The sequence below is a fragment of the Sus scrofa genome, chromosome 9 (genome assembly GCF_054392235.1).
Source record: "Sus scrofa isolate SSC_HxYL_T2T_F1_AM1 chromosome 9, Sscrofa_HxYL_maternal_Yorkshire_Landrace_v2.0, whole genome shotgun sequence".
Classification (NCBI taxonomy): Eukaryota; Metazoa; Chordata; class Mammalia; order Artiodactyla; family Suidae; genus Sus; species Sus scrofa.
This window is the reverse complement of record NC_139391.1, coordinates 107066293-107079678: the sequence shown is the minus strand read 5'-3', so window position 1 is coordinate 107079678 and position 13386 is coordinate 107066293. Positions and strand designations below refer to the sequence as shown.

Sequence of the window (13386 nt, the reverse complement as noted above, 5' to 3'; positions counted from 1 at the left end):
TCTTCCCATAATCATGGGATGCATTATTTTCTCTTTTCTCTCTTTCTTTTATCTATCTATCTAATCTGTCTGTCTGTCTGTCTGTCTGTCTGTCTGTCTGTCTGTCTGTCTATCTATCTATCTATCTATCTATCTATCTTAGGGCCACACTGCAGCATATGGAGGTTCCTAGGCTTGAGGTTGAATTGGAGCTGTAGCTGCTGGCCTACACCACAGCCACAGCAATGCGGGATCCGAGCCATGTCTGCGATGTACACCATAGCTCATGGCAATGCCGGATCCTTAAACCATTGTGTGAGGCCAGAGATCAAACTTGCGTCTTCATGGATGCTAGTCAGATTTGTTTCCACTGAGCCATGATGGAAATTCCCTTCGCTTTACTCTTTGATTTACAGTATCGTGCCAGTTTCTGTGGTACAGCAAAGTGACCCAGTCATACATAATACATAAATATATTTTAAATACACACACACATACACATTCCCTTTCTTTTTTTTCATTATGGTCTATCCCAAGAGACTGGATATAGTTTCCTGTGCTGTACTGTAGGACCTCATTGCTTATTTATTCTAAGTGTAATAGTTTGTATCTACTAACCCCAGACTCCCAGTCTCTCCCCTTTCCCCCTTAGCAACTGCAAGTCTGTCTGTTTTGTAGATGGGTTCATTTGTGCCATATTTCAGATTCCATATATAAATGATATCATAGGGTATTCGTCTTTGTCTTTCTGACTTATTTCACTTAGTATGAAAATCTCTAGTTGAGTCTGTGTTGCTGCAGATGGCATTATTTCATTCTTTTTTATGGATGAGTAGTATTCATTATATATCTGTACCACATCTTCTTAATTCATTCATCTATTGTTGGACATTTAGGTTGTTCCCAAGTCTTGACTATTGTGAATAGTGCTACATTGAACACAGGGTTGCATGTATCTTTTTGAATTGTAGTTTTGTCTGGATATATGCCTAGGAATATATCCTAGGAATGGGATTATTGATTATATGGTAGTTCAATATTCAGCTTTCTGGGGAACCAACGTAACTGTCCTCCATAGTGGTTGTGCCAGTTCATATTCCCACCAACAGTAGAGGAGGGTTCCCTTTTCTCCACACCCTCTCCAGCATTTGTTATTTGTAGACTTATTAATGACGGCCATTCTGAACATTGTGAGGTGATACCTCATTACAGTTTTGATTTGCATATCTCTAATAATTAGTGCTGTTGAACATTTTTTCATGTGCCTACTGGCTAAAGATGCATTGTTTTCAGCTGTCTCATTTGGGAACTAGTTTGCCAGCAATGAATGAGACTGTTTTAAATATTGGGTACAAAAAATAAATAAAAATAAATTTAAAAATTTTTTAAATAATTTTAAAAATTGGGTACAAAAAGATCTTAAGGGAAATGTTACTTTTAGAAATTCTAAGCTGAGTTCTGACATCTCGATGATGTCTTGTTCTTCGAGGCTTTGGTAAGTCAGAAAAGGCTTAAACTGAAATATCAACTGAGTCTTAAAATTGTTTCTGGTGATAAGTTGAAAAGATGAATATTTCTAAGAAGGTATCTGAATTAAGGTAATGGATGGGAAAATAAATGTATAACCACACAAATATCTAATATTTGTGTTTGTTATCTTGATGATTTTTCGAGATGTTAGAATGAAAATTACTGTTTTTGAACATCCTGTGTTTATTATTATTTAATTTTTTTGGTCTTCTTAGGGCTGCACCCACGGCATATGGAGGTTTCCAGGTTAGGGGTCAAATTGGAGCTGTAGCCTCTGGCCTATGCCACAGCCACAGCAATGCGGGATCCAAGCCGTGTCTGTGACCTACACCACAGCTTATGGCAATGCCGGATCCTTAACCCTGTGCGAGGCCAGGGATCAAACCTGCATCCTCATGGATACTAGTTATTGATTTCCGCTGAGCTGTGACGGGAACTCCTAACATCCTGTATTTATAATTGGAAAGGCCCTGTTATTATCTCTAAGTACATTTCATTCTTAAGATAAAACTGTCCTTTTAAAAATAAAGATAGTATTTCTCATTTGAAACAATTAGGAACTACTGCCAAAAAAAACTTTACAAACCTGAGAAAACAAAGGCAAAGAAAGTGTCAATTAAAAAACATATAGAAACTACCTGTATTTCCTAAGGATTTAGCACTTTAATATCAGTGAAATATATTGTCTTAAATTAGCGTAATTATAGTTGCTACTAGAAAGATTGAATAAGAAGAATTACGTCTAGATTGTATACCTCTTCAGTATAATACCTATTTCAAAATTGAGATAGATTCCAAGATTTCTTTCATGTGTTTTAAGATTCATTTGACCATCAAAATATCATTAAAACATAGTCAATAGGAATTTTGATCTTTTTTTGAGTAGAAAAAGTAACATGTAAATTTACTTGGTGAATTAGAGACAGATGACAGAATAAAACAAGTTTACATGTTGATTCATATATCTGACTTACCTACCTTGAAGATTTCTGTCCCATTTATCTTCTATATTTACTGTTTTTAGCACTAAAGTGAAAATTAAAGAGCTTAAATTGTCTTTCTTCACATAATGGAGTAAACTGCATAATATAAGTTAAAACGGTATGTAGTTCCTCTAGAAATTTGTTTTTTATTGACTGTAGCTGAGATAGTACAATTATTTAAGCTGTAAACTGAATGCGAAGCTCTGCTGCCTGTCATCTACATACAAAGATGAAGACTGTGTGAATGCCAGTATATCCCAGATTTTCAAGAATGGCTACAACTAGATAACTTACTACATTTGCTTAAGTCACTGTGCTTTAGAGTTGGACTGGTCCTAGAAAGGTTACAGGTACTGTAAATAAATATAACTCAGTGCACACCTCTCAAACTTATGTGTGGTAGAGGATACCTAGGGAAACGTAGGCTGACAAGAGTCTTTGAAGGGCCAAGTTAGCATTTTTTTGGCCACACCTATGCATGTGGAAGTTCTCTGACCAGGGACTGAACCCAAGCCACAGAAACAACCCAAGCCACTGTGGTGGCAAGACAAGATCCTTAACCTGCTGGGCCACAAGAGAACTCCTAAGTTAGCATTTAGCCAAGGTGTATGCATAGCTCCAAATAGCAATGAGAGTTATAAGTAGGCCCCTGTGCCATTTTCTTATATCTGACATTTTATGCATTCTGTTTGCCTGACCTCCTCTCCCCTTTGATTCCTAACCTTGTGGAAATGAGACCAGAAATTTCATACTATCCGTGTTCTAGAGTTATCTGTTACTGTTAACTTCCCCACTAGCAACTCTCTAATGTCCTTTCAATACTGGAAGGATGATTTTCAGTTGGCTCAATTTATATACCTCTGAATATTTTTGAGAGCACCAAAAAATACTTCCACTGTTTTTTCCATAGCAGTACAGAGTATCTATCATGAACATTCTTGATTATCTGACTAGGTTTTTAATATAGAAATACACTGATTTTCATGTTTGGCACAGTCGATTTGATTTTTTTATAAGCCACTAAGTTCTTTTAAAGTTGTGTTAACTTTTTGGCTAAAGTTTTTAATGTGAAAAAAAAAATCCAGTTTTATGATTTTTTTTTGTGGTGAAGATTGTACATTTATTTGCATTTTTTCAGAAAAGAACAAAGTTGTCTCTCATTATATCTCACAAAGGAACTAAAGTAATTATTCTGGATATATTTTTAAAGGTCATGTCCTCCTAAGAATATTTTTGACACAGATCTACCCTTCTTGAATGTCAAGCATAATACTTTAAAAGAAAATTTTACACAGGTCATGACATCCAAAGATTAAAGTAGTAGTCAAGTTATAAAGTTATAAACTGTGACCATGGCAATGAAATAGCACATTGTATCTTTGCAAATGCTTTTTCTTCAAAGTCCAGTGCAACAATGTATAAGTGTCAAACCACTGTGTTGTACATATGAAACTAACATCAATTATACTTTAATTTAAAAAAAATCCTAATATGGGAAATACTGCTTCTATCATGGACTAAGTAAAATTGGCATAGACTTCTACGTCTCTTGTTTTCAAGATACTACTAACCTCACTGCCCTGGTGCTTGTGATTCATGGTATTTGGATTGATCTAAGAAAATATTGTTAACTCTGGTTTTATTAAGTGAACGTATTATATGCATTAAGGGTATCTTTCAAAAGGTAGATCTTTTTGTGGATAATACTAAAAAATACCATTTCTTTCCTAACCAGCTTTTTTCTACCCTGCTTTTTGTTTTTGGTAGGGAATGATGATTTAGATGCATGTGTTTATTTAAAAATCAAAGTGCTATTAATATGGAATCACTGTGCTGTTAAAAAAAATACAGTTACAAAAAATAAAAACTAAAACTAAAAAATAAAATCACTAAATTCTCTCCTGTAAAGGAAGAGACCCTATTAAATGATAAAAAAGAAAAAAATCAAAATGTTATTTACCTTGCTTCAATTTATTTTTTTACTTTTTTGTCTGTGGAAAGTCCTAGGCCAGGGATTAAACCCCAACCATAGCAGTAACCCAAGCCACAATAGTGACAATGCCAGATGATTAACCTGCTTAGGCCACCAGGGAACTCCTTTCTTTACATATTTTAAAGTTACCTTAAATAGAAGTAGCTTCCCTTCAAAAATGTACTCTATTTCACATTTCTTTCTTTTATAACTCTCTCACTCCCACTCTCTTTCCCTAGTAGTTTTACTTCCTTATATAAAGAAATGAGAGGAATAACTTAAACATCTGAATCTAAGCAACCTGTGTTCCTTTTGAGAAGTTAATAATATTATTAGTTCTTACTTTCAGCAATTAATGTCAATGTGAATGATATAGCAGTCGGTGGTAAAACTAAGCCTTGCCTGGAGCAGTCACAATTTTTTGACCCTATTCAGTCTGTGTTATTGGAACTTGGCTCTCCTACACTTTCTCCCTTCGACATTTCCTACACTCAGATCTAAAGTATGCCCTAGAAGTTACCTGATGGCTCAGTAGGTTAAGGATCTGGCATTGTCATTGCTGTGGCTTAGGTCACTGAGCCTGTGATGTGGATCTGGCACTGTGGTGTGGGTTTGATCCCTGGTCCGGGAACTTCCATGTGCTGTGGGCATGGCAAAAAAAAAAAAAAAAAAAAGAAATTTTAAAATTCAGTGAAAGGGCTTAAATTCCCAGATAGAACAAGAACAGCTTTTTGGAGATCAAATTTCTCAACAACAACAAAAAAATGAGTTCCTCCTGTGGCACAATGTGGTAAGAATTTGGTGTTGCCACAGCTGTGGTATAGGTCGGAGATGTAGCTCAGATTCATTCCCTGACCCAAGAACTTCCATATGCCTTGGGTATGGTGAAAAAAGGAAAAGAAAAAAAAAAAATCTCAACAATAAAAAATCCAAGAAAAAGCAAAAACCAAAAATAAATAAAGTACGGCCTACTCAGAATACTGATTGTGCTTGTAGAAATGTATAATTTCGGAGTTCCTGTTCTGGCACAGTGGGTTAAGGATCCACTGTTGTCTCTGCAGTGGCTTAGGTTGCTACTGAGGTGCTGGTTCAATCCCTGGCTCTGAGTCAGGTTAAGGATTTGGCACTGCTGTAGCTGTGGCCTAGGTCATAGGTGGGACTTGGATTCAATTCCTGGCCTAGGAGCATGCATATTCTTCAAGGGTGAGGCAAAAGCAAAAAACAAAAAACAAAACCCAGTATGTACTTTTATTTTCAAATAATTTCAAACTTGAAGAAATGTTGAGAGAATACTGCAGAGAACTCCCATATATCCAGGTTCAATTTGTACTTCCTCTGCATCAGGCCTGGAATCAGCCATTTCTTTAAGAGGAGTGGTATATAGAAACCAAGATCTGGATGCTAGATGTGCTCATTGTTACTGTGGTGTTGCTACCTTGGGGCCTTCTCAGTGGACAGAGGTAGAAAATGTGTGTGTGTGTGTGTGTGTGTGTATCCTTTTATATTTGTATTTATTTCTTTATCAAGATATAAGCCATGAATTTGCAGTGGTAGTTCCAATTCAAATACAGTACCACAAAGCTCATTTTATATTTTTTCTCCTCTCTATATCTTCCTTCTCTATCACTGGAAAACAAGGTTCCTGTTGTCTTCACTATATTTACTTATTCAGTTAATCTTCTGTATATAGTCCATCTCAACATCTTTGGGCGGCACCTTGCCCCCCTCTCCTAAAATCACTTTCAAAGGAGATGCTGTTATTGGCTGTTGCTGGGCTTCCCCTGCTGCTGGAAGTGCTATTATTACCGGCCACTGCTAAACTTCCTCAGTTTGTATTTTGAGCTGCTTTGTAAACGCTGACAGTTATACTTAAGTGTAGTATTTTATCATTTTAGCTTGAGTAGCGATTTATCTGCATTTAGCTCAAGAGAAACATCAGACAGCTACGGTAGCTTATAACTTACTGTCCATGTCTTCTGGTAGTGTTACTTGTACTTTAAGGAGATACTGGGGGAAGAGAACCCAGAGAAGATTGGAAGGAGGCAGAAATAAGGAAGGGAGGAAGAAGGAGATAGCCGAAGTGTAGATGAAATGAGCGCTATTAGTACTCTTTCCCTTGGCTTGACATAATCTTTATTCTGTTTTGATAGAGAAAGAGTGTATTCCCCTTAGAAAAATTCTTAAAGCAGCTGTTGTTACTGATTCAGAACCCTTTTCACTACACTCATATCTTTTGGCTCTCTAGGGTTCTGTTTCACTCTCAAAGTTTACAGCTACTTTTTCTGCCTTGACCATTGACTTCTAGGCCTGTATTTTCATCTGCCTACCGATCTTTCTAGCACTTCAAGTCCTGGATACTTCAAGTCCACCATTTCCATTTCTCCTCTTACATATCCAGCTGGTTAATGGTTCTGTTCTACCAACTTTCCAGTCCTCCTTCACCTCATTCACCTCCTTCCCACTCCCTTTCCAGCCCAATACAGCTTCCATGAAGCTTCATAAATACCTTTCCTACACACTCTTTCTCTTTGAGTTCCTCACACTTTCAAGATATCAAGTAACTTCACTTACTTTGGTCTTTTTCCACATCCATGTGTTGTACAGTGTTCAAGGGAGAGACAAAGAGGTAGTCGATGTTTCTATGCCTTTCTTCGTATGGAGAGAAGGTCACAGGTTTTCTCTGCACCTTTTATGTTCTCTTTTGCCCTTTCTTCTCTCCACCATAATTCATTTTCCTCCTTCCCTCTGCCATTCTTCAATGATCTTTGTTCCATGGCTCATTCCTTTGTCTGGCCATGCCTCTTAGGGTCATATAGAAAAATAGGGTCAGTATAGCAGAAATTGACAGAGCATTGTAAATCAACTATACTTTAATAATTTTTTTTTTAAAGAAAAGTGTCGGAAGTGTGAACTCTTTAGTCTTGCCACTGTGTGGAGGTAGATGTGTTCTTTGTGACCAGAAAGCATGAGAGCTCTGTAGAACATATGGGAGGTGTGGTCTGCCTGTCCTCTTTAGTAACCTTGCAGGAGAAGGTGGGAAAGGAGAGGGGCTTGTTTGTATAAGATAGAAACTTTCTAGGCTTTTTGATGGATGTGTTAAGAAGAAATCCTAAGAGTTTCCCAAAGAATAAGCGATTGGAGGCAGTGTGGAGAATATAATTAACCTCATAGTCAGAAGGTCTGTGTTCCGATGCCAGTTCTGTCCCTAACTGCTGTGTGACCTTAAATAAGTCACCTAGACCTCTTTGATTTCTGATTCCTTGTTTACAAAATAAGCATTTAGCATAGATGAGTTCCAAGATCCTTTACAGTTCTGAAAGACTCAGACACAACTAACTTTAGTGTTAAAGATGTTTTCCCACATTTAAAAACCTTTTGTTTTTTGACCTACATGATGGCAATATACTAGTTTTATTTTCCCTGTCTTGCAAAACGGAAACTCGAGAGAAAATTCAAGGGAATTTATTTAAATATAATTAAATACAATTGCTTTTTAATAATATTTTGTGAGTGAGTTAATCTGCACATTTTAACTTTGTGTGGGATTTACATTATATTTCTGCTAACCATTTCTTTTGGATAGGCTTTCTTTCATCCACTGGAGTTTCTAAAGAGAACTCCTCAAGCATTTTCCTATTAATCAAAAATGTCTTGTTTATTATTTCCATCTTATGTTTAAGTGTTGAGAAAATGTTAATACCTATAAAGGAAAAGCCTCAATTGTAGCCTTTTGATACTTAGAAGCTACATATTACTAACATTTTTTCAAGAGTATTTCAGTAGGTGAAAGAGGTTACTTTTTCTTTGTGGTCTTCAATTTTACCTTTTATGTTATGTAAAATCTTGTATACAGTTTTACCTTGTTTCATGTATTTTTATGTTATAAAATATCCTGTGTTGGAGTTCCTGTCGTGGCGCAGCGGAAATGAATACGACTAGGAACCATGAGGTTGCAGGTTCAATCCCTGGTCTTTCTCAGTGGGTTAGGGATCCTGCGTTGCGGTGAGCTCTGGTGTAGGTCGGCAGATGTGGCTCAGATCCTGTGTTGCTGTGGCTGTGGCCTGCAGCTATAGCTCCAATTAGACCCCTAGCCTGGAAACCTCCATATGCCACAGGTGTGGCCCTAAAAAGCAAAAGAAAAAAAAGGCCTGTCTTCATTGCATGTAAAAATGAATTTATCAGAGATATTTATGTATCTATACTAATGGTAAAGTATTAAAATTAAGTTAAACCACTAATTGCAGCTTTCCTTTATAATATTGAGATTTTTTTTAAAAAACAAGACTTTAAAAAAATATATTATTAACTATAATAAAATGGGCAAAATTTTGATCTTAGATTTTGCTCAGAGACCAGGTGATTTTGACCAAGAATTACTTGATAAGGAGAGCATGTCTCTTAGAATTGCTATTTATAAGAACTCAAAACAGAAAATAAGTTGCATAGGACATTGGTTTACATGTTTATTTTATATGATAAATACTATATTTCTAAATTATTTATTTTATTTTATTTTTTTGTCTCTTTTTTTTTTTTTGTCTTTTGTCTTTTGTCTTTTGTTGTTGTTGTTGTTGCTATTTCTTGGGCCGCTCCCGCGGCATATGGAGGTTCCCAGGCTAGGGGTTGAATCAGAGCTGTAGCCACTGGCCTACGCCAGAGCCACAGCAACGCGGGATCCGAACCGCGTCTGCAACCTACACCACAGCTCACGGCAACGCCGGATCGTTAACCCACTGAGCAAGGGCAGGGACCGAACCCTCAACCTCGTGGTTCCTAGTGGGATTCGTTAACCACTGCGCCACGACGGGAACTCCCTAAATTATTTATTTTAAAATAAGGTAGCGATTAAAATGCTAAGAGATAACTATCAGATTTAATTATTAAAAGACCATATTTTTTATTAGTAACCTATCCACAATAAGTCCACATAACATGCTTTTCATGTTTTTCTCTTTAGATCAAAGAAAGCAAAAAATTCAATTGATAAATCAACTGAAACTGACAATGGCTATGTATCCCTTGATGGGAAAAAGACTGTTAAAAGCAGTGAAGATGGAGTACAAAGCCATGAACCCCAGTGTGAAATTCTTCGACCAGAAGAAGCGACCTGGAACACAGGAACACTGAGGAACATTCCTAGCAAAGTAATAATGATTTTTAACAACAGGTTTTGTCTTCTTATATTAGCTAATGGGAAGTGACTTAGATGTAGTAGTTGCCTGCTAATATATGTATTTTCTCTAGAATTGATTCTCTGAGCCTTTACAAATCACACTGATGAAGTGGAAAATCAAAGTAGTGTGAATAAATTTGATTTCCAGTATAACTTGATGCCCTCTGAACTGATTGATGGCTCCAGTTTTTCTGAAATGTTAAAGTACTTAATGATTTATAGTTGATATTTGTTAAACCGTACTTTGTATTTCCCCATTTCCTTGTGTGTAAGAATTCATTTCAAGTGGAATATCTAAATTATTCTAGAAACTGATCTCTAGGACCCTGGTTTTCCATTCATGTTCTCTATAAGAAAATATTATCTCAGAGTTCCCATCGTGGCTCAGTGGTTAACGAATCCGACTAGGAACCATGAGATTGCAGCTTCAATCCCTGGCCTCGCTCAATGGGTTAAGGATCTGGTGTTTCCGTGAGCTGTGGTGTAGGTTGCAGACTCGGCTTGGATCCTGCGTTGCTGTGGCCCTGGCGTAGGTCGGCAGCTACAGCTCCGATTAGACCCCTAGCTTGGGAACCTCCATATGCTGTGGGAGTGGCCCTAGAAAAGGCAAAAAGACAAAAGAAAAAAGAAAATATTATCTTGTTTTTCTTAGCTTCGTTACTTTTGGTGTCAGCCTCTGTGTTTTGTTTTTAATTTGAACAAAAATTCTTACTGAGGAAATAATTTATTAAGGATAAAAATTGTTTACTTTTCCTAAAGAAACCCTGTGTTTATTGGAACAAATCTTTCTCTTTGTTTCCCTGAAGTGTTTTGGTTAAATAATTTATTCTTTAAAAGGTATTACAGTAAAGGGAGTTCCCATTGTGGCTCAGCAGGATACGAACCCAGCTAGTATCCATGAGGATGTGGGTTCCATCCCTGGCCTCACTCAGTGTGTTAAGGATCTGGTGAACTGTGGTTTAGGTCACAGACATGGCTCAGATAGGGCGTTGCTGTGGCTGTGGTGTAGGCTGGCAGGTACAGCTCCACTTTGACTGCTAGCCTGGAACTTCCATATGCTGCAGGTGAGGCCCTAAAAAAAAATGAGAAAAAAAAACATGAAGTAAAAAAAAAGCCGTTACAGTAAAAATAAAATATGGTCAAATTAAAAGGTGTTATGTTAACCTGTGTTACATTTAGGGATATAAGCGTTAACATTTGTGTTGAGGAATCTTAGTAAAGAAAAGAGGATTCTCTATTTTGAGTGGAAAATGTGTTACTGCTTGGTGGTACATGTATTTTCAGTACCTACAGCTATATAATAAATAGCCCAGGGCAGCAATGAAATATAGTCCCTTACTCTGATTTTAGATTTTTAAGGCATTTAGCTCTGTGGTAATGTGAGCCTAACATCACCAGGATCACTCAACAAATAAGTTTTTAGTCGTACTGTTTTCAAACACATTTCCAGGTATGTATTACCTACTAACATATGAGAGGAACATGAAAGTATCAATAAAATAATCAGCTCTGGAGTCTCTAAATTTCAGAGCTTCTGAAATCTGGATGTCTCTTACAAATCAACATATACGTGGTGTTGTCTATCTGATATGTGCTGCATTTATCTACCAGTCACCACCTCCTGCCTCGTAACCCATTATTGAATAAGTACTGGTCTTGTGACTGATGGCATTTTCAGTTTGGGACAATAGTATAATTCATATCAAGTTTCTCAGCTGCTTTTAAATGGTCTGTTCTGCTTTTTCACATTCTTTTGTGAACAGATATTGGACAAATGACTATTGCATTACTCTTAAAATTAAAAATAAGTATTTTGGATACTGATTTAAGACTTTTTAAAAAAGAAAATCAGGTAGTACTTATCAATTACTGTCAGGTTTTTAGAGGTATTTGAAGGTATGTGTGTATATGTATGTGTAATTTAAAATTTTGCAGTTTTAAAGCTACAGAGTTGGTCAGAGATCATCAGTAATCTTCTTTGTATACTCCCAATTTAGGATACCCAAAGGACAATGACAAATGTCTCCGACGAAGTCTCCAGTGAAGAAGGTCCTGAAACAGGATACCCATTACGCTGTCATGCAGATAGGACTTCTGAGAGTATTCTTCGGAATAGAAAGTCACACCATTATAAAAAACATTACCCTAATGAGGTATATACTTTGGCTTTACATCTGTATATACATATCTGCTTATGTTACTAATTTACTTCTTTCAACAATTGAATATAATTATTGAAATAATAAATATTTCCCATCAGAATCAGTATCTTGTTACATGATCTGTAAATATAGAGGAGTGGTTTTAGATTTATGTATTTCATGTGTGATAAATAGCTACACAGTTGTATACACGTACATTATCTCTAAAGACTCAATCATTCAGTTTGTCCTTTCCTTTTATTTATTTATTTATTTTTGTCTTTTTTTTTTTTTTTTAGCTATTTCTTGGGCCGCTCCCCGTGGCATATGGAGGTTCCCAGGCTAGGGGTCAAATCAGAGCTGTAGCCGCCGGCCCACGCCAGAGCCACAGCAACTTAGAATCCGAGCCGCGTCTGCAACCTACACCACAGCTCACGGCAACGGCGGATCGTTAACCCACTGAGCAAGGGCAGGGACCGAACCCACAACCTCATGGTTTCTAGTCGGTTCGTTAACCGCTGCGCCACGATGGGAACTCCTGTTCTTTCCTTTTAAAGACCATCCTGGAGAGACAGCCTATGAACTCCTATGTTAGTCTTTTCCACAATTTGAAAGCCTTTGGAACATCTATATTATAGCAGAGTTATTATTCAAAGTGACTTCCTTAGTGTTACTGCTACCAATCGAGTTGCCCAAACTTTATTTTTTTATTGTTATCTCCTCAATACATTTTTTTCCTACTGTACAGCATAGTGACCCAGTTACACGTACATGTATACATTCTTTTGTCTCCCATTATCATGATCTGTCCTAAGTGATTAGACATAGTTCTCAGTGATAAACACCAGGATCTCATTGCTAATGCATTCCAAAGGCAATAGTTTGCGTCCATTAACCCTAAGCTCCCAATCCATCCTACTCCCTCACCCCCACCCCTCCCCAGGCAACCACAAGTCTACCACTATGGAGAATAGTATGAAGGTACCTTAGAAAACTATACATAGAACTGCCCATACTTTAAAATTCAATTCCTTTTTCTTCTTTGATTCTATTTTTCTTTATTGATGTCTGTTTTTCTCTAAACCTTTTCCTGACTTTATCACATCTGTTGAAATGATCATATCTCTTGAAACTATTTAAATAGAAAAAAATTTCATTCAGATTTTTACATTTTATTCTAAGGACAGAACATTATCTCACTTTATGGCACATTTATTACTTTCACTTTTTGATAAATATTACCTTTTTTTGTACTTCTTTTTCTTGATGATTTAGGTGTTAAACTTTAGGGAAATCTAGTATTATGCTATGCTGGAATGTGAATACCTTAAGAGATTTAACATTAGAAGAGTTACTTGTCCTTCATATACTCTTTGTGGTTATAGCTCTAGTTAATCATTCTAGTGACTATGGCTGTTTTTTTCTCAGTGGTTACCATTACAAAGACATTAATGGAGCTCCCGTTATGGCTTAGCAGGTTAAGGACCTGACATTGTCTCTGTGAGGATGTGGGTTTGATCCCTGGCTTGCTAAGTGGCTTAGGGATCCAGGGTTGCCGTAATCTGTGGTGTAGGTCTGAGATGTAGCTCTCGTGTGGTGGTGCTGTGG

General features: G+C 36.9%; 1 protein-coding gene across 5 annotated transcripts in view; it reads left to right on the top strand.

Moving 5' to 3' along the window:
- The window catches only part of PHTF2 (putative homeodomain transcription factor 2), a 127433-nt gene that overhangs the window by 81445 nt on the left and 32602 nt on the right, over window positions 1-13386 (top strand). For all 5 annotated transcript variants that reach the window (XM_084977348.1, XM_084977345.1, XM_084977347.1 and 2 more), the window contains 2 exons: window positions 9422-9608; window positions 11635-11790. In XM_084977348.1, coding sequence (XP_084833474.1) covers window positions 11657-11790 — 134 coding nt within the window. In that variant the 5' untranslated portion in view covers window positions 9422-9608; window positions 11635-11656. The remainder of the gene's footprint in view (window positions 1-9421; window positions 9609-11634; window positions 11791-13386) is intronic.